The sequence below is a fragment of the Solanum dulcamara genome, chromosome 6 (assembly GCF_947179165.1).
Source record: "Solanum dulcamara chromosome 6, daSolDulc1.2, whole genome shotgun sequence".
Lineage (NCBI taxonomy): Eukaryota > Viridiplantae > Streptophyta > Magnoliopsida > Solanales > Solanaceae > Solanum > Solanum dulcamara.
Genome location: NC_077242.1, coordinates 5,540,848 through 5,566,149, shown reverse-complemented (window position 1 = coordinate 5,566,149; position 25,302 = coordinate 5,540,848). Strand labels below are relative to the sequence as shown.

The 25,302-nt window shown below is 33.5% G+C and overlaps 2 protein-coding genes across 5 annotated transcripts; one reads left to right on the top strand and one right to left on the bottom strand.

Annotated features, from left to right (window-relative positions):
- Nucleotides 1-7,640: 7,640 nt before the first annotated feature.
- On the top strand, nucleotides 7,641-10,018 carry LOC129891257 (F-box/LRR-repeat MAX2 homolog A-like). Its single transcript, XM_055966552.1, has one exon. It carries the CDS (start codon nucleotides 7,760-7,762, stop codon nucleotides 9,896-9,898), a length of 2,139 nt encoding a protein of 712 aa, XP_055822527.1. The 5' UTR covers nucleotides 7,641-7,759; the 3' UTR covers nucleotides 9,899-10,018.
- Nucleotides 10,019-10,104: 86 nt separating this feature from the next.
- LOC129891256 (probable serine/threonine-protein kinase SIS8) lies at nucleotides 10,105-25,043 on the bottom strand. Of its 4 annotated transcripts, XM_055966548.1 has the most exons (17): nucleotides 24,822-25,033; nucleotides 22,129-22,524; nucleotides 20,357-20,560; nucleotides 18,464-18,655; nucleotides 18,009-18,268; nucleotides 17,693-17,812; nucleotides 17,449-17,538; nucleotides 15,679-15,774; nucleotides 14,545-14,631; nucleotides 14,107-14,221; nucleotides 13,440-13,725; nucleotides 11,947-12,070; nucleotides 11,841-11,860; nucleotides 11,572-11,728; nucleotides 10,694-10,982; nucleotides 10,483-10,555; nucleotides 10,105-10,356 (listed from the first exon to the last, which is right to left on the bottom strand). In XM_055966548.1, exons 2-17 carry the CDS (start codon nucleotides 22,375-22,377, stop codon nucleotides 10,274-10,276), a joined length of 2,445 nt encoding a protein of 814 aa, XP_055822523.1. In that variant the 5' UTR covers nucleotides 22,378-22,524; nucleotides 24,822-25,033; the 3' UTR covers nucleotides 10,105-10,273. The 4 variants fall into 4 exon arrangements, with proteins under 4 accessions (XP_055822523.1, XP_055822524.1, XP_055822525.1 ...); XM_055966549.1 differs by lacking the exon at nucleotides 18,464-18,655 and having other exon boundaries at nucleotides 24,822-25,032; XM_055966550.1 differs by lacking the exons at nucleotides 10,105-10,356; nucleotides 10,483-10,555 and having other exon boundaries at nucleotides 10,807-11,025; nucleotides 24,822-25,041.
- Nucleotides 25,044-25,302: the final 259 nt, after the last annotated feature.

Sequence of the window (25,302 nt, the reverse complement as noted above, 5' to 3'; positions counted from 1 at the left end):
GTAACCATATACACGCGAATTCATTTGAACATAGTGTATCTAGAATAAATTGCACTTAATTTGATCCCATGAATTTGAGATAAATGTATTTGGACATATCCAGACGTGTCTGATACATCTATTCGAAGTCCAAAATCTGATAAAATTCTTAATATTGCAAACTAACGTGTTTCCAAATAATTAACCTCTAAACTAGTGGAATTTTGTAAGTTATCCTTAAATTTTTACCCTTCAGAGCAAATAAATATTTTGTGGTACTTAAATTTACATTTTTACATCCCTCCATTCCATATTAAGTTAAATTTTGAGAAATTTTTCATTGTTCAAAATAATTGAATTGTTCAAAGTTTAAGATAGATGTTTGAAACTTTTTTTATATTTGTCCTTTTATTTATTGAAGTGTATATTTTCTAGGAGATAATTCACATTGCTTGCAAAGTTATATTTATGATTTTACAAAGGAAAATAGTGGAAAGTATGATTCAAATCACGTCCTTGAATAATTTTTTTAATATGTGTGCATTGCCTCACAAATTTACTTAATATAGAATGGAGGGAGCAATATTTTAAAATTGATACCCATTAAATATAAATTTGAATTTTAAAGTCAAAAATTAAGACAATACTTGTTTTAGAACAACACTTATTTTAATGAAGAGAACAATATTCAAATGGAAAAGTCCAAAGTTAGTAATTTTTCCTCTCTTTGGATTATGAGAGTACAAAAGACATTACATGATATGACTTAATAAGAAGGGAAACTATAAAATGTAGCGGATGGTTTGGTCGGTAGATAATGATAATTATTTTAGAACAATTTATAAGATTATTTTACTTTGTGTTTAGTAATAAATATTATTTAATCTAAGATTATTTTATTTTATCATTTTATTATAAATGATAAAATAAATTCCTCATATAAAAATAAGATAAAATAATTTTATAAAATATCCTAATTTATAAGGTATTATATCTATCTTATCTTGGCTATCAAACGACTGATATACTCCTCAATTTTGTCATTTAGAGATGATATACCTTTATTATGAAAGTGACTCAAATATATCCGTACTGTTACACAAATGGCTCATATATACCATTTTCTTCTAACGAAAGTGAAAATATTAATTTTTTTAAAGTTCTTTATTAAAAAATAATACATATAGATAGGGGCGTGTATTGATCGATTCGGTTCGATTTTAAGTATTATTATCGATTTGGTTTATCGATTTTTGATTTCTAAATACACTAAATCGAGAACTAAACCAATAAGATATTTGTTATCAATTTTTGGTCTTTAACGGTTCGATTTCGGTTTAACCAATAAGAAAAACTTTTAAAACAAATATATAAATCTTGAAGCCGTTGTCGTAGCAACTTGCAAATCATTGCTGCTGAACCTAAAATAGCAAAGCCTAAAGGGTAAATACTAAAATATTAAATATTAAATAATATTATATAGTGATTAACTGGTTATATATTTATATTAATATTTTTTGTTTGATATTGTGTATGAGTAAAAACTAAAAATTAAATTAGTAAACTATTGTAGTCTTAATGGGTTATTAGTTTACGTAATAACCCAATAATATAAAATCAATACCAAATCGATAACCCAATAATTTTTTCTATAAAACCATTAAATAATTGTTAACACAATAACCCAATAGGAATAAATCAATAACACTTTTTTCGATTCGATTTATCGATCGGTTTAATTTTTGCACACCCCTACATATAAGAGTATATTTGATCCTTCTCACACGTTATTTATTTATTTGACTTTTTTTATTCAACGATTAATTCAAATTTATTATTTTGATGATCAAACTTCTTTTTTTCACTACTCTTATTGTAAAATTTATTATTCATGCCCCATTTTTTTTTAGATACAAAAACTAAATTACAATATAAGAACAAAAAAATAGTTTTAAATTACAATATAACTGCAAAAAAATAGTTTTAAATTTTTTCCTTATTTTTTTCTCTTTTTTCTATTCACACTTTTTTTTTATTTCTCCTATATTTATACCAAAAAATGAAAAATAAAAATAAAATAAGAATTAGAAACTCAAATAATAATAATCAAGGAAGTCAAAAAGTAATTCATGCGTGAAAAAGATTATATATATACCCCTAAATTTTGCTAAAAAAATCACACGTATGAGTATATATATTTTTTATTATTATTTTTTTACTTTCTCAAAAAAAAACATATACCCTATAAATTATTATTTTTTAAATTAAAAATCAAAAATTATTTTTTTCACTTTCTTAAGATGAAAATGGTATATGTGAGTTATTTTTGTAATAGTGAGGATATATGTGAACAACTTTTATAATGATGAGGGTATATCTGAGCCATCTATATAGCAATAAAGATATATAGAATATATCACCTCTAAATGACAAAGTCCGGCAAGGAGACGTGGAAAAGATATACTATTGTACTTCCTTGTTACTCCAATTTCCCCAATGACCTTTTAATTTGTGGCTACAACATTAACAAATGGATCTCACAAGAAATTTTCTAAAAATAGTGGATACCATAAATTTGGATAAATAAGGGAAAATCCAGTTCATTTCATGAATGATCATTTTTATTTTTATTTTAATTGTATCAAAGTTTGCTAAATTGTTTTTTTCTAACTGAAAGGTACTTTAACTTAACTAAATATAATAGTTTTTGCTAAATATAATTAGCCAGAATTCACTAAATATTTGATATGAACATTTAAAATTCTCCTTTTAAAAGAATTTTAACCAAATCTGCTTAATAATATATTTAAGGGAATATTTTAAGCCTAAACCGAACATAGGGAATCATTTTTCTCATTTTCTTATAAAATGGAGTAGGAAAAAAAACAGTTCAATATATCTATAGAATTTGGAAATTTGTTCTAACAACAAATTACTCATCTTTTTTTCCCCCTCATATAGGGTTGGGTGTTTATTTTGAGGCTTTAATTAATTTGATTTCACATCGTATAAAATGCATTAAAGAAAGAAGCTCTATAATAACCATAACATACTTTATGTGATTTTATAAGTAAAGTATGGACGAATAAAGATAAAATTGTTTTCAATATATCCTCAGCTCAAAAGAGAGAAATCATTTTTAATGAGAAAAATATATTCGTAGAACATAAAATGAAAATATTTAATTAAGAATAAAAAGATCACGTCCATTCTAATACCATCCGAGTAGGATCATTGGAAGTAGCTAAGGACACGTGGAGTCCATATAGTGGTGCAATGTTATATCCTAAAATGAGAAATTTGATTTGTACTAGTAGTCTATTAATAGGAGTCTGATAGCTGAATAAGAAATAAATTATTCATGTATTAAATTTTTATATAACTTATACGACGTTTGATAGAAAATAAATATTAATATATAAAATTAATGCGATGTTTGATTGATAATTTAAAAACTCACATAATTAATACATATATAAGTTATTAAAAAATCTATGTATTATTTTATACATGGTACAATATGAAATAACTAATACATGTATAACTGATACAGAAATAACTAATCCATGCATAATTAATACTTGCATAAAATAATACATAAATCTACTTATAACTAATACCTATATTACGAAAATCTGCATAACTTTAGGCAGCTATCAAACGATCCCTTAATATTTGAAACTTTTATTCCCTATTAAAAACCCAAGGTTTTCTGAGGACACACAATTGAAAAACAGTAAAAATTTATTCGCATCATGTTACATCAAATTATTGTATGTGCATACATATATATTCATTATTTATATATATATTCGCTTTAATTTTTAACTAAGAAAATTAATATGCTACTTGTTTAATATAATATTCTTAAAAAAATATCATGTTCTTATCAAGAAAATATGACAATTCCATTTGGGGACCTCAAAGTAAACCTAAAAAATCTGATCCAAATAGAATCCCTCCCACTTTGAGATACGATAGTGTATAAATAGACTTTGTTTCCTGTTTTAGATCCTAGTAATATCCTATCCCAAAATGCTTTATTACACTTCTAAAAATATCCATCTATATATATATATATTATTTTTAAAAAAATACTTTTTTAAAAATGATGTGTTTACATTTCTAATAAATATGTTTTCTATAATCACTCATAAGTTTTAATCTTTTTATTTATTTCTTAAACTTCTGTCAATTAGTGATGATCATTTGATTTCGCCAAGTTATCATAATATTTATAAACGAGTTTGATAAATGAATAAAAAAGTTAAGCTATAATCATTATTGATTTGTTCGAGAGTTGAGAGGAGTTCAACCACTCGTGTGCATATTAAATAGTATATGGATTATAGTGCAAAAAATATTTATACAATGAGTAATGATAAACGCTTGTTTAATTTTATGGTGATTAATACTGCACGAATTCATAGTATGTGATGATTAAAATTAATGAAAAAGGGTCAAAACTTCCCCGGGATGATGTGAAACAAATCACTTATACCTTCTGATTTTGGGATCAAAAATATCTTTGCTGTTATTCCAATAGACCAAAAATATCTTCAAAAGTTAACAACTCAAATTTTTAGTGATGTGGCAAAATACGTGGGACTAATCCCTCCACCTAAGAATTGTCAAATAAGATTCACTAAAAGAAAATGAACCTTTAGCGGTGACAAAAATCGCAACAAAATTTCAGAATATCACCACTATAGGTTATCATTGATTTTTAGAGGAGACTAAAGATTGCAATATGTATTATTTTTAGTGGTAACTAAAAGTCGCCATTGAACTTATTTTTTCAACAAAAAAAATGTGATAATAAATTTTCGATTACGACCTAATTTTCTAAAATCAATGTACGTATACTATTAATATTAAAAACATCCAATATTATTATGAAAATCACCAAAACTTCTCAACTGAATCTTCTAATACACAATGTAATTGTACATTTTATGTATTTACATATGAAATAAAAATAAACATATAGTGTCTTCAAACTCCTTTTAGATCGACGTCATTTATGATTATCTTTTTTTAAGAATATCCCCGTTATGAAAAAAAAACACAAAATTATCCTAATCATCTAATGCTAAAAATCAGTGAAAACCTTTAGTGGTCATACTCTGAGATTTTGTGGCAATTGTTATCATTGCAAAATATTCACACTACTAAAAAAAGGTAAAAAAAACGACGCAAAAAAGCGACGGACTGCATCGCCCCTAAATTTTTTAATTAAAAAAAAATTGTATATAAAAAACGACGGACTCCGTCTTTTTATTTATTTCTAAAAAGTAATTATTTAATATAAAGCGACGGATAAATGGTCGTCGTCTGTCGCTTTTGTACTTGGTGTTCTTAAAAATTTCCAGAAAAGCGACGGACTAAAGGACCCAGTCCGTCGCTTTTATGCAACATTTTTGACAACAAAAACCTGCAGTTTCTATTGCCCACCTGCAATCAAAATTCAATTCATTTCATAGCAATTCAGCCCATTCAAACACAAATAACAACAAACAAAATACGTAAAATACATAATAACAAACATAATTAAACACTTAAAACGAATAAAGTTATAATTCAGAACGATTTAAAGTGTTTCAAAGTTAACAAAAAAATTCAAAATGTTCATAAACTAACATAGGGAACCTAAGGACTATTTGCTATGTATTCATCACTATCGTCGGATTCATCCGGAGTGGACCATCTTGAACAACGGGGCGGAGGCTGACGGGCGAGGTTGAACACTTGTTCTTTAATTTGCTCAACTTGTTCATTCATACATTTTTCCTCTTCAATCTTTTTTTTCTCAGATTTTGCCAATGCGCGTGTAAATTATACGATTTGCTGAGACATTGCAGCTATCTGAACTCTGTCAATGGTCTCGGCTTGACGCGACGATCCAATACCTTCTAAATCTGATTGGAGTCGTCGTACATTATTCCTAGAGCCCATTCCATATATTCGGTCATTGTGGCTGCCTCCAACCACTTTTTCTATCCAAATTTGAGTGGACTGCTCAGGCGTTAGCTGGATCGAATCTTCCATATCACATATGTGCCGCTCATAATCTTGCTGCATATTAAAAAATAGATGTTATAATCAATATATATATATATATATATATATATATTAAAAATAAAAGTTAGAATCTAAATATATTATACATTATGTTAAATAACTTACATAGGCTCGTTCGGCCCTTTCCTCCACCCACTCATCCGGATTATACGCATTAGTCTTTTTCTTCACACGAGTCTTTTTAAAGACTTCATGACGATAGGGAGTGCTCCCAATTCTTTTTTCTATAAATAAAAATATAATTAATGAAATAATATTTTGTCAAATAATTTATTAAAGAAAATAACACTTTTTGCACCTCCGGTGTGCAACAAGCCACCATTTAAGCTGACTCTTGCTTTTTTTCCTTGTTCGAATAAAGCTTTGAATTCTTCGGTATTTCAATACCGGCATAATCATTCAAATATATGAGGCAGCATCCAACTTGAAGGAGCTTGATCATCCCTAGCTTTCTTTAGCTAGCTAGACAGTTTGACACTCGCTTTTCTTTCAAAAGTGATCGCAATGACCAGATTGTACCTTGACTCCCAAATACATAAAATCTAAAAAAATGAATAACGTTAATAATCAGTGAAAGTCTTTAGTGGTGATACTTTGAGATTTTGTGGCGACTGTTGTCGTCGCAAAAATATTCAGTTTCTTGTGGTGAATCTTAGTTGGCAATGCTTAAGTGGAGGGATTAGCCATGTTTGCCACATCACTAAATATTTGGACTGTTAACTCTTGAGGGTATTTGTAGTCTCTTGTGATAAGTGTGGGGCATTTTTAATCCCAAAATATAACGAAGGGTATAAGTGATCTAATTTTCATATTTCAGAAGCAGTTTTGATCCTTTTCCGTAAAATTAATAATGAAGTGATTGAATTTTGGGGTTAACTCAACCCAAAAACTAGTTATTCATAAAGAAAAGATTGTTCAAGTCATATATTTTATAATAAATCGATGTAAAAATCTTCACTCAACTCCCTTACATCCGGAATTAAGCATCTTATGCTTGAATAATTTAATATTGGGATTCAACATTAAAAATAAAAATAGCAATAAATCATGCTTAAATATCATATCAATAAATAAACTAGCTCATAAAATTTTTTTATTCAAATCATATTTTACCTATCCAATATGAGATTCTTTGCCATAGTAAGGTATAAGAGAGTAGTTATATGAGCACAAAAATCTTTTAGGATATTTTATGAATTAAAGCCACAGAATAATTAATGGAGCTTATTCTGTTTAGGAGACAAGTGCACTTTCTAAAGTTTGAGTATATTTTTATAAGGCTGACCCATTGATGGCCTTTTAAAGTTGATATTAATTTTTATTTAGACATTTTAAATATGTATTGTTCATTTTAAATATCTATAGTAGGATTTTGTTGTGTCATTTTGACACTTTTTGCTTACTTGACATATTAATATGAAAAAATACAACTTATAATATTTTTTATATAAATTTTAAATATTTAATATTTTATTCAAAAATATCTAATTTAATTTTAAAAATTGATCATATTAATTCTCGAAAAATGTAGCGTAACAACAAAAAAGGAATTGACGAGTAATTATTATCACATTTATGAGACAACCCTCATCCCATCTCAATTTATAAACCCAATTTCCCAAAAACCTTCCCAATCACTACAACCCAAAAATCCTCACTGTTGAAACTTTGAAATTTTCCCATTGCAAAAAGCCTATCAATGGCGGCACAGCTTACTTGTACCACCACCATTAACGACCTTCCCGATGTCATCCTCTCCAACATCATCGCCGCCGTCTCCGACGTACGCAGCCGCAACTCCACCTCACTCGTCTGCCGGAAATGGCTCGTCCTCGAACACTCCACGCGCTCTTCTCTCACGCTCCGTGGCAACGTCCGTGACCTCCTCTACAGGTTTCCCACTTGCTTCAGATCCGTTACCCACCTTGACCTCTCCCTTATCTCACCTTGGGGTCATCCACTCCTCTCCCCTACCTCCATCGCAGACCCTTCCTTAATCGCCCAACTTCTCCACCACGCGTTTCCGTCCATAACTTCTCTCGTTCTGTACACGCGTAACCCGTTTACCCTCGGGATCTTGCCTTCTCTATGGCCAAACCTCAAGCAAATCAAGCTTGTTCGATGGCATCCACGTCCTCAATTATCAGCTGGGGAGGAACTCAATATGCTATTTATTGAGAATTGCCCACAGCTTAATTCCCTAGATTTATCTACTTTTTACTGCTGGACGGATGATATTCCTATTGCACTTGAATCTCATCCTACAGTTGCAGCTAATCTCACGAGTTTAAATATCTTGAATTCGTGTTTTCCTGAAGGGTTTAAGTCTGATGAGATCAGCGCGATAACACGAGCTTGCCCCAATTTGAAGGAGTTTCGTGTTGCTTGTTTGTTTGATCCTAGGTACATTGGGTTTGTTGGTGATGAAGGTTTGGTTTCCATAGCTAACAATTGTCCCAAATTATCAGTGCTTCATTTGGCGGATACCTCAGCTCTGTCGAACTCACAGGGTGATCGAAATGATGAGGGGTTCACTCAAGCGGACGTGAAATTTAGTGTTTCAACTTTGATTGAGGTATTTTCTGGTCTTCCACTACTTGAAGAGCTTGTTTTAGATGTTTGTAATAATGTTAGAGACACCGGTCCTGCTTTGGAAATTTTGAATAAAAAATGCCCCAAATTGAAATCGTTGAAGTTGGGGCGATTCCATGGTATTTCTATGCCAATTGAATCAAAGATGGACGGGGTGGCTCTTTGTCAAGGGCTTCAATCTTTGTCGATAAGGAATGTGGGGGACTTGAATGATATGGGTTTGATAGCTATCGGTAGAGGATGTTCGAGGTTAGCTAAGTTTGAGATTGAAGGTTGTAAGAAGATTACTATGAGGGGCATGAGGACACTAGCTTCTTTGCTTAAGAATACATTGGTTGATGTCAAGATATCTTGCTGCAAGAATCTTGGAGCCTCTTATTCGTTGAAAGCATTGGAACCAATACAAGAACGGATCCAAAGGCTTCACATTGATTGTGTGTGGGATAGTGTTGAAGAATTTGAGGATCTTGATGGTTATGGATACGGGTTTGATCTTAATGTGAACGATGGAGGTGAGACATCAAGCAACTCTGTTGGTTCTGAGGACACATTTGAATGCGAGGAAGATGTATTCATGTTTAAACAACAAAAAAGATGCAAGTATGAGGAAGTCAATGGCCATGCTAATGGATATATTGGACGATCATGGGAGCGGCTACAATCCCTCTCTCTTTGGATTGATGTAGGTGAGCTTCTGACTCCTTTAACAGCTGCAGGTCTTGAAGACTCCCCTAACTTAGAGGAGATCAAAATTAGGGTGGAAGGAGATTGCAGGCTATGGTCAAAACCTTCGGGGCGAGAATTTGGACTGAGCACCCTTCTAAACTATCCTATGTTATCCAAGATGCATTTGGACTGTGGAGATACCATAGGTTATGCGCACACTGCGCCATCAGGACAGATGGATTTGAGCTCGTGGGAAAGGTTTTATCTATTTGGGATTGGAAATTTGAGCCTTACCGAACTTGATTACTGGCCACCACAAGATAGGGGCGTTAACCAAAGGTGTCTATCCCTACCAGCAGCTGGGCTGCTACAAGAATGCGTCACTCTCAGAAAACTCTTCATCCATGGAACAGCACATGAACATTTCATGATGTTCTTTCTTAGGATTCCCAACTTAAGAGATGTACAACTGAGAGAAGATTACTATCCTGCACCGGAGAACGACATGAGTACAGAGATGAGGGCAGACTCCTTGAGCCGCTTTGAAGATGCCCTAAACAGGCGCCCAATATCTGATTGATACGAGAAGCAAAATGTCAACACAAATTATCCATGTCCAGTGCCTCAAAGAGTTTTATTTCGTCAGATTATGTATTAAATATCCAGATCTCTTTATATGCATTGTGGTTTTGTGCATTGATTGCTGATGCACTATGCTCAAATTGGGATAAAGAGGATGATCGCTAAATCAAATTTGGGTCCCAGTTTTGCATGCAGGGAGTAGAATTAGGTAAACGAACTCTGCATTTGATTCACAAAAAGGCTGAGCGTTTCAACTATATTTCTACATACACGATATTTTTCTAAACTGGAAAATCACACAGTTACTGCAACCTGAGCCGGACATTGTTTACACCTCTACCATGTTTTTCTGTACAGACAAAAACAGATTGCACTAACAGAGTGAATACTCGCACTCTAGCAGTCGGATGAGAATTTCCCCGCAACTTGGTCTTTTATTGGGCTCTGCCCAACAGTCTGAAACGGAAAAACTATGAGTCAGGGACGTCAAAAAACTAAAAAGGAGAAAATTATGGAGAGGAACAGAAGAACGGTGAAATACATGGGTCCTTTGCATTTAGTTATACACTTTGCCAGAAATACCTGCAATTAGTCTGCCAAGGGGTCCTTCAGGTATCTCTAGCCTTGATCCTTCATTGGCTACAGCATAAACTACCTGAAAATGGGCACAAGGCAGTTGCTGTTACTTGATGTAGCCATGTGGAAATAAGACACTGACTTCCAAGACATAAGAAAACCCAATTAACCATAACAAGATTACAAGGCAACTTAGGAGAGGTAAAATTTAGCATACCCTCTCTGGTGGTACACCCTGCCATGGTCTGCTTAGGGTACAAAGCTCCCACATTATCACACCAAGACTAAAAATGTCACATTTTTCTGTATAAGGCTCATTTCGAATGAGTTCTGGAGCCATCCATTCAGGAGTGCCAGCTGATGTAGTATCTCTCATAGGTGCATCTGTCATTATTTTTGAGAGCCCAAAATCACATATTTTGACACTCCAGTGCTTGTTCACAAGGCAGTTTGCACTTTTTAGATCACGATGGACTATCTTCATCCGATGCATGCACATCAACCCTCTTAGTTGCCAACAGAAGCAAGAAACTAATCATAAATCCCGTCCTTGAGAAATATAAAAGTAGAAGCATGGTTGAGGTATTTTATTTAGAAGCTTTTGAAGCAGTATGTAATTAAAAAAACAATACAGGATTTGTAATTAACATGTGTTGAAGGGATTGTAATCAGCATTCATAGAAAAAGAATGTCTTGAAAGGGCATGGAACTTCATCATGCAACACATTATTTAATTGCACAAACAAACATGAATCAAAGTTAAACAATCAGCATCATAAGTCTGTACTAAGGCATGCAAAAGAGAATGTTAATTTTAATTTTAAGTATAAAAAGGTAACATTAATTGCATTTCACAGAACATTATAAAAGTATTTGCTCCCAGTATTATAAGGATGCCCCCCATAAATATATCATATCAAGTTTTTCAAGTTACATTTAAAGAGCTTTCCTGCTTTATAATTTTGTGTTTTGAGAACCCTGGACATATCATTGAAGCATTATTCATTAGTTAAAAGATAAAGGAAAAGAGAATCACTAAAAACATTAAGAATCACCTAGTTATCTAGCAACAGCAAAGATCAACAACAAACCAACCTGCATATGTCACGAAGCATCTTGAGTCTCCTCCGCCAGCTAACTTTCTTCTTTTGACCACTTACATGGATCAAATAATATAGAGATCCCATCTCCATGAATTCAGTAACCATCGACAAATGAGGAGGCTTTGTGCATGCACCAAGAAACAATATAACTGCAACCGTTGGCTGAAGTTAGATGTACAGTCGTCCAAAATAAGGATCAATATTATAGAGCCAAGTAAGAAAGAAAAGCCAATACGTGAAAGGAAAAGAGAAGAGAAATACCATTTGGATGCCGAAGACGGCTGAGAAAGAAAAAACAAAGAAAAACTTAATGTTAGAACATTTCGAAGCCAAAAGGAGTTGACCCAATCCAAGAAAGACACAATACCTAAGGATAGAAATCTCATTGCAGAAGTCCTCCATGTTTTCCTCTGTAAGATCTTGCTCCAAGAAAACTTTAATAGCAACATCAGTTCCATTCCAAATTCCTCGAAAAACTTCTCCAAAGAATCCTGCAAATATAGCCAGATTATTTAAACCTCAAACTCCCAAATACAAATGCGGAATGGTGGATGAAAATGCAGATCAACAGACCATAGGAAAGCATATATTTGGACCTCGGATCACTTTGAAGATATATTCAAGTAGAAGACTTCTAAATTTTTATTGTAACAAACCTAACTTTATTATGTTTCCCATTTCAATTCTTTAGCTCCACGTGTATCCACATCCAATACATCTTTTTGGACCTGATGTTGTAAGACAGTTTGCTCTCTATTTGGTGTAGGTATAACACCATTCCCTGGCGTAGCATTATCTCTGATGCACACTCCTTTTGATCTTTTTTTTTTACTTATAGATCATGTACGTTTTGTTGGTGTACACTAAGATGTTGTTCAACTGTACAAAGGTAAACCACCTAAAATTCTAACGATCTATCTATAGATACAAGTATTGCGCTCTTACCACTAGATATGTATCTGCCATTGCTCTCGACAGTTGGGAGCATCCACCAAATGTTTAATATAGTATAATCGCTGCCCATAAACATAAGTATGGATTAGGACCTAAAAGAAAGAAGGTGACCAACAGACTACCCATGCTCCCATGCTCCTTACAAGAACACCAGCTAGTTACAAATATCTCCTTCCCAAGTAATCACTGTCAATAGGACTCTCCACAAAGCACGCCACTTTTTAGGTGCCTATGATGATTTCCAAAAAAGTCTGGCGATATAAATTTTCCAGAAAACGATTTGAAAATCATTCCCAAAATAACTAATCACCTCCCGAACATTTTGTAGCTAAAAAGACTTTATGCAGAATAGATAAAGGACTTCACTTTTCAATGTAATTGACCACACTGTATATCAAGCCAAAACCGTATTGTGTTTCCGTTCCTTAAAGCCCATAGTTTTAAAAAAAATGAACTTCTCTTTCATAATGCAGTTCCACAAACTTATCATGTATGATGTGACCTCATAGATAACCATCCCTATAGACCATTATATTGTATCTCTCCTTCTCAGAGCATGCTCTTGGCATAAAAATCCCCATAACTGCTTTCCTAGGATAGTTTGATGAAAGTGGAAAATCCAAGCTGTTTTCTATACCAAACTCAAAGCACAAAGTGATCAAACATATTATGATAAACATTCACACATCAAAGTCCACAGAGCATGATCAATCTGCAATAGTATAATAGTTGGCAGGCATTAGCCCAAAGAGCAAAGATAACAGTCTCAAATCAGCTCATTGTGGACTCAATAGCGGTACTAAAGCAATAAGTGATTAAGTGCAACCAAATGATTTTAGCGAACAAAATAAATGAAGCATAATATACAACAGTGCTACTTGGAAAAATGATTTAAAATAAACTCACCGATCCCAACACGAGTACCAACAGTCAACTCTGAGAAGTCTATATTCCATTCTTCAAAAGGTAAAAGAGGCTTATTCAGGAACATCGGCGATTCCAAAATCCTATTCCAGGTTGAGACCATTTTGTCATTCATCTGCCCCCTTCCTTCCGGAGCCTGCCTCCTGAATTCATGGGGAGACGAGGGTAATGATATTGCCTTCTGGGAGCTCGTGTGCTCTCTTGACAATGCAAACATGGAAGACTGTCCACCCGATATTTCATGCTCATCATGGTGAAAATCAGACACCTAAAATACTAATCGTTTAGCCAACATAATGAGATAGAAAGAGACAATGCATCAAATATTGTTTCGTATTATTCAATTAGGGTTAAGATAGAATATTGTAATAATCAGAGTTCCCATTATTTTTCACCATGAATTTAAATTATAACATTCATTTATTAAGAGGAAAACAACTCTAAAATATCCTCATATGCAACTTCATTCGGGCAAAATTAAGAGAGTGCAAGATCCCTAGAGAAAAGGACAGCCACAGAGTCAAGGAAAAAAATTCAACAAGAATGTATACTGTTGCTCATTTGAACCGGTAACAAAACCTAACTATTTCCAGAGTCAAAGACATCAAAGCATTAGGAACCACAAAAGCAGAGAGAAAAGGTAGCATACATTTTTTTGAAGATCCAATGCCCCGCTTCTGTCATTTGAAGAATGGGGGGATGAGCTATTTTCCCGTTGTTCTCTTCGATTCTGCTTCATTGCTTCATTCATTGCTCGAACCGCCCTAGTTTCATTCATGACACAAAAATGGCATAAGTCAAAGAAGGAACTGGTTGCTAAGTCTTCTTAGCAATATTTCTGACAGCATCCATATTGTGATGAAGTACATCTATATCCAGGCACAAGTTCAAAGCAATAAATTCTTCTTTTTGCATAGACAAAACATAAGGTGCTTACTATCATTCTTGGAATATTTCACGAAAGACAGATTATAACGCAACTTAGCATCAAATAAATTCTTACTTGTACAAATAATATCAAAAAGATGAGGCTATAAACTACGAGTGAAGACATTAATGATGCTGACCATTATATTACAATATCTACCTTACAATGTCATCGCCAATTTCTGGAGTAATGCTAATACTTCTTCTTCGTAACCTACGTGGTTCGGATGTAGATGCTCCTTCTGACCTGTGGATAGAAACAGTCAAAATTCAGAGAGCTTTCTGACAATGATTAAGGTTTATTATGCTCAAAAGTCTTCACAAACCGATCCACTATTAAACAGGTAAATTTTGAGAGCTTGAATGTATTAAAAGAGAAGAGATTATGAAAATTTTAACTCACATACACATTTATAACTCTACTCTGAGAAGCTCCACAGAAAGATAAAGTAAAAAAGACATGGTATGGAACACCCAGTACTGAAAATTCTTCTACCAAGAAACTAATGGCCATCCATCTCAAGTCAATTATTACGTCTAACTAGCTCCACTGTAAAGAACTTATTTTCGTTCAATCTGTTCTTTGTTCTCTTTAATGATTTCTAAAATGAAATGTGTCGTCATTATTGAAGTAATATCAAACACTTCCAAATTAGAGTCTTAAGAAACATAATTACTGCATCAAATATTTTAAGGAACAAATAATAGCTATCAAGTAAGAAGAAATATAGACAATTATATCTTATACGTTTGGAATAATCTATAAGAAATTATAAGGGTAATAGAACCAAATACCAACACACTAAAATCGTAGATTAGTATTCACATGCACTCTGTACTATCAGCTATGCAAAACCTATCCACAATAGCTATTGAGCACTTTCATCAATATCTAGTAGATAAGATAACTGATTAAAAAGGCACATTTCCATGTTTGAAGATACAATTAACTTAAATGGAATTTCATTGACAGAAACATTTCATATGAGGTTGCTGCTGAAGTATGCACTTGTGTATTCTGCAGAAACATGCTCTAATTAACATCAAAATATTGCATTCAGCAGTTCATTTAAGCAACATTAGCCTCTCTGATCGACAACTCAAGCGAATGAACCAAACTATTGTGAACTGGGAAGTGGGAGCCCCTAAATATGAATGGCAATAACATGTGAGATGAACCAAAAATAACGGCAGGAACAAAAAGAACAATTTGAGTGCTTTATACATGTCGATGTTTTGCTGTTTTGCTGATATAAACTCATAGGAAACTGAAAACAAGACAAGAATTAAATACCTTGATGTAGCAACATCCTCTGAATAATCTCTGAATGTTTTGGTATCACCACTAAGCATAGACCGGGCACGTGCTCGAAATGAAGGATGCTCCGGACTAGAGATTTGAAGTGAGAGACATAATTAGACAAAACCATCCATTACCACTAAAATGAACAGCTCAGGTTAATGGAGATAAAGAGAGCCACTTGATGTGTTGAAGAAAACCTTGCAACCTTACAACTTTCCGTAACATCATTTGAAACCTATTTGATACCTCTTTAGCGTGACAAAAATATCTTTTGATTTGAGGAGATTGATACGAAAACACTGAGAAGCTCTCAAAGATATTACACGCCTAGGAATCTTTATTCAAAACAGGATGCTATACATGTACATGTGAGATGCCAAATTTTCTTTTTTTCATGGATTATAAGACATGTTTAAAAATAAAGAAAATAAGGGAAATCTTAAAGAACCTTCTAAAATTTGCTAGTTTAATATTAGTAGAGTCAAATTGGTGTTACAATTTAAGCACAAAATGAAGCAGTGATAAAAGTAAATACATAAATGGTATACAAGTACATGTGAGATCCCAGGTTCATTATTCATGGATCATAGGACATGTTTGAAACAACAACAAAAAGAAGGGAAATCATCAAGTCTTCTAAAACGAATGCCAGTTCAATATTAGCTTATTCAAAGTAGTTTTACAAATTACACATAAAATGAAACAGTAACAAAAGTAAATAAATAAATGAGAAAAAGACCAATGAAGAAATTAAAACAAGTCAAAAATCTTACTAGTCACACTAGAACAACCAGCTCAAAAAGAAAAAACCAAGCTGACTATTCAGAAACAAGAAATTCATAGTTTTAAAACAACCGCACAAATTTGTGCAAGAGGTGAATGACGCCCTTATGCCATGCTTGTTCCCTCTGTTACCTTACCTCATCAAAAAACAGAATCATTTGTTCCCTATAAATATAAACCAAGATAAGTATAATTGCTCAAAAGTTGTCACCGACTATTTGTAATAGTCTAAATCAAGCATGATGTTCAAATTTCTCAACAAGCTACTTTTAGATTCATTTATCACTTCCAAGTATCTAAGTAACAGTGAAATTGCACATATACATCTTTGTTCTCCATTTTGAGGATCATTTCGAAAAAAGCCATACCATCGCATCACCCATATGAACGTCAGATTTTTACACTAAGGATTCAGTACTGTAAGGCAAGCCAAGTAATTTTTGAGACATTTGAGAATTCGCCAATATAAACGCACATTGTATACAAGATCTCAGAACAAAGATTTCAAATACCATGTTTCAAAGGCACATCAACCTCTGCAGTTTCAGTTACCCAGCATTATAAATTGACTTCATTTTAAGCCAAACATTGCTTGCCCTGTAACATCATTCAGATTACCCACATGCCATACATGCTTGTAGGAGGACATTTTCTTAGTTCATTAAGTTCTAATCAAAATTTAAGTTACCAGAAAACCTGCTAGAAACAGAACACCTATTTGCATGTCCATTATATACACATCCCTGACAGTCACACCAGAAACATAGTGAGACAGATGCACACGGGAAAACTGCAATCAGAGGACTTCAAATGATTTCATTTTTCAGTAAATTAATTGTAAAGATCAGAAAACTGATATGATCCAGAGTGTATTTTGTTGGTATGATCTCATCCAAAATTGAGGAACTGATAAAAAGCTACATTGGATATGTAAGGAAAAATCAATTGAATAGGAGTTGTGGCCAATGAAAAGTAAACCTTGAACTAGCAGTCCTTTGTTCAGTAATAACTTTCCTTCGGCTCCTTCTCCAAGCTGCAGTAGCAATATTGGGTTCGCTGTGCGAGAAACTGATACACAGAAATAGATCCAATAGAAATAAGATCCATGGAACAGAAAGAGTAAAGAAACAGACGAACATTCCTAATTTCCATTGCTCAAAGAGGATACAATGAAATGTCGTTATGGCGTAAAGCATGATTTCTTAGCCGAGAGAAATAGTACCTCAATTTTCTGTCAATTGAAGTGTAAGACCGCAACATCATATTTCTCAATGAAGGTCCTGCAGCATTTGAAGATGCTTCTAGTCTCCTCTGGCATTGAACGGCATCATCTTTCTCGGAACTGTAGAATAAAAAGATCAATTAAAATTAATTAGGGAAAAGAAGAAATGAAACTGCATCATCACCAGCAAAAACGAACTTCCTAGCAGATTACAACACCTCGACAATGATAATGCAACAGAAAAAAAGATGAAAAGGACTATAGCAATTAAACTTGAACAATATTAATTAAAAATTGAGAACGATTTCGAGCTAACCTCTCAGGATCAATCCTCTCTGAAAATCCATAAAGAGGACTGTTAGGCTCCAATGGGGAATCACAGGAATCATTTTCTGCAGAATCACTCTCTCCAGCAGCAGATATGTGGGTCATGAAAATAGCCTTCGCTGATCGAGGAATAAGTTGACCAGGAAAACGCATAAGGTCGACAAGCAGTTCCACAGAATTCAACACAACTATAACAGACATATGTTTATATGAGTCTGCACACTCAGAAGCTCCTTCGGCAGGCAATCCCTAATCAGGAAACATAGAAATATTATAAGGTTAATTATCACAAAAAATATGGCAAAGAAAGAAAATAAAGCGAGAATTCATAAGAACTAGCAGTGTGTAACATTTTTCAGTACTGAGTTTAGAGGTAAAACGTGGAATTCACAATAACAATAAACAAGGGAACTACAAGTTTTTTTCCTTCAAAGCAAAGCGTACCACAACAAGTTGACTTTCAAGACCTACAGTATCTGCTAATACTTTGAACAATATTGCTCGAGAACGGCATGAGCCATGTTTTATTTGACCCAACATCTGGATGCCTCGGATGTCAGAAATGTGAGAGCTTTCCTCAAGAGCAGCTTTAGCAGGACTTAATTCAGAGTTTGATCGTTTGTAAACATCAGATACCTATGTAAGGAGTCATTCAAACAGCAGATAAAATGATAAAATGTCCAAGGAAGATGCTTAACAACAATTGTTTAAAAAGGTATGCCCATGGAAGATTGCTTGACATCAACTTCGACCTTTATCTTTGACTACAACAACAACATACCCAGTATATTCCTACATGGAGTTTGAGGATGGTGGGATGTACGCAGACCTTACTCCTACTACCTTTGTGGGGTAGAGAGATTTCTAATAGAACCTCGGCTCAAGAAAATCGCTTCTTCAGAACAAATTTGAAAAAAAATGCAAGAATCAAAAGCTATGATAGAAATATGAAGAAAGAAAGTATTGACAGTAAAAGTAGTAAAGATAACCAAAGTAAAAGAAACAACATAAGCAATAATACTAGCAAGGGAATGGGTAAGTGCTCCAGACTGGAACGCTGCTCTACCACAGGGAGGGGTCCTTTATCTTAGACTGAAAATCTAAAATGCAATCCATGGACCCACATATTCATTTAGCAGTAAACAAAACATTTTAAACTCCTCTTAAAAAACATGCTAAGACCAAATATTGTCCTTCAAATGAGAAGTAAATCTTATAGTAGTTTACCCATCATTTATGCATTGCAATTTACAAGTTAACCGAACAGAAGAAATTCATGCTCTTTACAAATAGAATATTACGAGGTCAGCTGACCCACTGAAATCAGAAAGAACACTAACACAGAATATTTACTTAGATGTAGGTAACTAAATGAGATGATCTTCATAATGTAATATTCTTTAAAAGGGGGGAATTTTCTTTGACAAGGAAAGAAAGAGGATGTTATTGCAAAATAACTGACACCGTAGTCAAGACAGAAGGAAACGCGAAGGCACTGAGGCTGATATTTAATATAGTGAGTTAAAAATTATGTAGAATGATAAATGAAACTGTATAATCTTATGTAAGTTCAAATCACCAATCAGGTTTATCCCAACAAAAGATACATCAACCCACTTTTGGGTACTAAACTTGATTAATACATGCAAATTTCAGAAATTTGACTCAAAGAAATATTAGGAAACCACAAGAAGAAGAAGAAGAAAATTATGAGGTAGCTAAACAGCCCAAAGGATAGATCGACAATAAATCTTCCCCTTCTTCGATTTTGCTTTCATACGTAGAGACTTAAACACTTCTCTATTTGCTGATTCAGTGATTTGTAAAGTATTGGTTGGAATTTCAGCATTAAAAAAAGCTGAGGATGACATAAAATTACTGAAAATATATTGACAGAATGTCTCATGAGATTGACAAAAATAAAAGTTAAAGAGGACTAGATGTAATTTCAGAATTAGACCTAAGGCATTAATAATCCGTCAAATCATATGGCAGGTTTCTGTGAGTGTATTGGAAAAATAAACATAACATATAGGGCTCTTAGGGAAAGAAAAAGTTCTGGATAGAACTGCAGCAACCAAAGAATAATCGCCAGAACATGTTCTAATTATCTCTGTGCAACCCAAAAAAACAGAATTGCCAGAACATGTTCTAATTATCTCTGTGCAACCCAAAAAAACAGAGTTAAATTCACAGGACAGCCACTCAAAAAGCATCCCCATAAAGAAAACAAGTAATTTGACATGGAAACAAACAGAAAAAGAAAGGAAAGGAAAGGAACATATTGTGTCATTTTATAGCACAGTGAAGAAAAAGTAAAGAAATATGAAAACCCACCAATCCAGCTATCTTTTTTATAGTAGCTGCAGGATTTGAGCTTAAACCTTTCACTAATGCAGAAATCAGTTGCTTTAGCATAGAAAGCTTCTTGTCTTTCTCAGCATCCACAAGTATAATATCTGCTCTTAAACCCTCCAGCTCCAATGCCTGAAGTTCATCAAAAGTGGGAATATCTTCAAAAATCTCTTTGAGCCTTTTCTCCTGAGCCAAAAAGGATAAAGAAAAGAGCATTCAAATAGAATCAAAGCAAGTGCTAGTCAAAATCACATGCCAGCATCCACATTAGGAGATACAAAAGAAGGAATAAATGGAAGAAATTAAGTTCAAGGCCTCTAAAAAACTAACTGTTGAGAAATGTGTCAGTCACAAAAGTTTACAGGAAAATATTATGGCTGACTACACACATTTTGTGTAGTCTATATATCAATATACAAACATGTTACCTCCTACAAAAGGAAAAAAAAAAGAAATTTACAGGAAACCCAAAATATGTTCCTTAAAAATGTCAATGGCTGGACAGCTAACAACTTTGGCCATCCAAAACCTCAAGAAGATCAGTCACGTGGACATCTAGAATCTAGATGCTTTACTTTTAAGAAAAAAAGATATAGAATCTTGATTCAGCAGTGATAAGATTGAGGTACCAAATCTCTCTCATCCATGCAAGTACATACATGAGTTCCAACGTGAGTATCAATGCATGTTAATAGGAGGTCAAAATTAGCATTTCGACATTTACACCATCAGATACATCATATGGAAGGATAAAAAACTAATAAAAAACGGTACCACCTCAACCCCAAACTAGTTAGGATCAGCTACATTAATCCTGTGTTAATTATTTTTATATCTACTTGCAAAAAATATTTCGCCGGAAGTTTGGCTAGAGATTTTCTAGTAAAACACTAGCTTCCGTGAGTTCATAATGAGTTTTTATATTCTAGGAACTACTCTCATTGTGTATATAAGGCACGACTGGATGAGGACAATCTCACTCACGATTTAGAAACGATTTATTTTTCCAAATGAATAATGACTATCATGAATATTGACTAAATGTGTTCTAGACTAGCACATTTCATTCCAACACTACATAATTAGTCTAGAAGTATGAAAGAAGAGTGAAAATTATAACAAAATCAAGCTACAAGCATCCTGAATAGCAACATAAAGTCAAAAAAGAGAATATGGGGAAAAATTATGCCGTGGGATAAAATTTCCTAAATTCTCACATTAGATTTTTGACATTTACGACAAACAGGTTCAAATCCATGATTTCTCTTCTTTTTCTTTCTTCTTTTCTTTATATGTTTTTGAGACTTATACTGGAGATATTTCTGCTTTCTCCCCATGCTACACTAATATTGTCTCAAAGAGAAAAAAATGGATGGACTATTTGAACATGACAAGAAGAGGAAATATTCAACTTGATTTGAAAAGTGTACTGTTTCTTGGCAATGAGCCTTGATCAATTTCTACAAGATTCAAAGCACTTTCCAGTTCAAGAAAAAAGAAGATTCACAGCAATTCAACATCACCAACAACATCAATAGTGGTCGCATTATGGCCTCACATGCACATTCTGTAACTGAAAAATCAAACTGTGTAACCTCCTCTTCAAGGCATGTAAGCTACTCTTTACCAAAGTGGATTACTAAATTAACCATTACTTCAGCTTCTAAGGAACAAAAAATATATATATTATTCAAAGGAAAGCAAATAACAAGAAACGATGAATAGAAACTAAAAGAAAAATTTATGGTGCTCACAGCAACAACTGAGTAGAAACCATTTGGAATTGGATCTGACAGTGTTCCAGTTTTCCAGAGAATCTGTGAAGCAGTCTGACATGGAAGCCTGTCATATACTTCATTTTCACTTAGTTCCTTATTCTTCAAATTTTCTTCTTTACTATCAAGGTTAACAGATCCAAACTTTTCAACGAAATCTGAAGGCCAACATGCAGCCCCTGGGGACCTCTGCTCTGAGGGCCCAACTTCATCTCGTGTCTCTTCCATGTCAGCAGATAGTTTAATTGCAATAGGATCTCCTAGACACTGCTACCCCATAAAAGAGCTTATTCATCTCACACTTTTTTTAAGACAAACTGTCACTATTAACGAGCTTCTCCTCCTCCAACCTGCCCAAGCTGGATGCCGTAAAATCTGCAAACATTAAATATTTGAATGAAAGCGAACATGCTTCTAAAAAAATATGGCTCTAAGGGAATAGAGCAGGAACGACAGCGAAAACTACTGAAGGATCGCTATTGGAACTTCTGCCGCTCCCAAACGAAAGAAATAAGTGAAATAAAAAAAGTAGATAAATAATCTCTATTTCAAGAATCAGACAACTACAAAGAGGACATCTGAAAACATTAACACTGCCAATTTATACTGTTGAAAAATAGATAGTGACACAACAGCTTTACGAAGTTGCTTAAGACTTTAGCTTCCAAGAATGGTCTTTTCTCTTTGTCTCCTGATCTCATAACACCACAATAATGTACAGTGATTTTGGTGCCTTTCATTTGTGTTTTTTTGCTGCTACTGGAACTAGAACCCCACATATGAGAAGTCGTGGGCCCATTAACCAAAGATGAAGTTCAATGATCTCCATCTGGATTTAACTTAGATTATTGCTATGTTAAACTATCTTAAGTGGTGAGTGCAGTGCATTGGAGAATTGATCAACATAAAAACAAGATATCCCAATCCTAAGAGATTGAGTCACATTGCTCCTCCAGTATGCAAAGTTTCAAATGAAATACACTATGGTTAACCCTCAAAATGTGCCGTGTTTTGACGTTTATCAAATAGTTTTACAACAGCTCAGATGGAATAAAAAGCACTATATGCATTAAAGCCCATAGAATAAACCTTCAGGAGCAGAATTACAAACATTACTATTTATTTCCCAAACCAACCCTACCTTGCTGACAAATGAATTTTCGTCAAAAGCATCAAAAATAACAAATGTACTACCCAAATCACATCAAACTACACTACACTACACAATGCAATTATCAATTCAATAGAAGTATGATATCATCTAGGTCCTAACTACTAAAGCAACAAATAAATTAATTTGCAAATTCATCTTTCATGAACTTTTCTGAATCTAAACATTGACCGTTTTCACTAGGCTTAACACAACAATTTAATTAAAACTCCTCACAAGAACCCACAGAAGACTCGAAAAGCAAGATAATTCCAAGAATTAGATAATCAACAAGCTGAATTTAACAACCCTACCTTGCTGACAAATGAACTTTCATCAAAAGCATCAAAACTAACAAATGTACTACCCAAATCACATCGAAGAACACTGCACTACCGAACGCAATATCAACTCAGTAGAAGTTTGATATCATCTAGGTTCTAACTGCAGAAGCAACAGATAAATTGATTTGCAATTCATCTTTCATGAACTGGAATGCAGTCAAAATTAGCAACAATACAGTTCCGAATCCGAACATTGACTGTTTCACTAGGCTTACCACAACAATTTAATCAAAACTCCTCATAAGAACCCACGGAAGACTCAAAATCAAGATAATACCAAGAATCAGATAATCAACAAGCTGAATTTAACAACCCTACTTTGCTGACAAATAAATTGTCGTCAAAAGCATCAAAACTATCAAATGTACTACCCAAATCACATCGAACTACACTACACAATGCAATATTAATCCAGTAGAAATTTATTATAATCTAGGTTCTAACTATAGATTACCGAAGCAACAGATAAATTAATTTGCAAATTCATCTTCCATGAACTGGAGTGCAGTCAAAATTCAGCACCAATGTAGAAGTTTGATATCATCTAGGTTCTAACTGCCGAAGCAACCGATAAATTGATTTGCAATTCATCTTTCGTGAACTGGAATGCAGTCAAAATTAGCACCAATACAGTTCCGAATTGACCATTTCACTAGGCTTAAGACAACAATGTAATTAAAACTCCTCATAAGAACCCACGGAAGACTCGAAATCAAGATAATACCAAGAATCAGATAATCAACAATCTGAATTTAACAACCCTACTTTGTTGACAAATGAATTTTCGTCAAAAGCATTAAAACTAACAAATGTACTATCCAAATCACATCGAACTACACTACACAACACAATATCAATTCATCTAGGTTCTAACTGCCGAAGCAACCGATAAAATGATTTGCAATTCATCTTTCATGAACTGGATTGCAGTCAAAACTCAGCACCAATACAGTTCCGAATCCGAACATTGAACGTTCACTAGACTTAACACAAAATTTTAATTAAAACTCGTTATAAGAACTCACGGAGGACTCGAAAGCAAGATACTACCAAAGAATTAGATAATCAACAAACTGAATTCAACAAGAACGCATGCAAATAATACCTACCGAATCTGAAAATGATGAATACAAAAGCAATAACAACAAACAAACAAAAAACGTGATCGGAGAGTTTACCAGCAGAGTAGATCTTAGAAAAATGAATCTGAAACTACTTCACTAACAGACGATTATCGCCATTTTGAATCCTACATCGCCTGAAGATTCAGCTTCTTGTCGCAATCGAAACTTTACACCTCTCAGAGACGATACCAAACTCTAGAGAGAGAAAGAGAGAGAGAGGCGGGGATTGTGTTTGATTATATTTTTGGGTCTATGTGTTCCTGTTAATTGTTATATTGATGCATCCACCAAGAAAGCGATGGCGTTTTATTTATATTTTAAAATTTAAAAAAAAAAAAAAAAAAACTTGTGATCTTTCTTTTTGCATTAAGGTACAACCACTGAAGCGTATTATACAATATTCTCCAGGCGCAAAAGAGTTGATTTTAGTCAATGGTCAACACATTTGGGGAATTAAATTCCATAATTTCGGGAAACGAAGGAATATACTAGTACTACATTTTTTTTAATTTCTCACGATATGTCGATTAAATTC

Coding starts and splice junctions, on each gene's coding strand:
- LOC129891257 (XM_055966552.1), top strand. CDS start 7,760: ATGGCGGCACAGCTTACTTGTACCACCACCATTAACGACCTTCCCGAT.
- LOC129891256 (XM_055966548.1), bottom strand. CDS start 22,377: ATGGAAGAGACACGAGATGAAGTTGGGCCCTCAGAGCAGAGGTCCCCA. Junction 15,775..17,448: donor CAAAGGACTGCTAGTTCAAG/GTTTACTTTTCA, acceptor TCAAATCTCTAG/TCCGGAGCATCCTTCATTTC. Junction 11,861..11,946: donor AATGAGATTTCTATCCTTAG/GTATTGTGTCTT, acceptor TTTCTTTCTCAG/CCGTCTTCGGCATCCAAATG.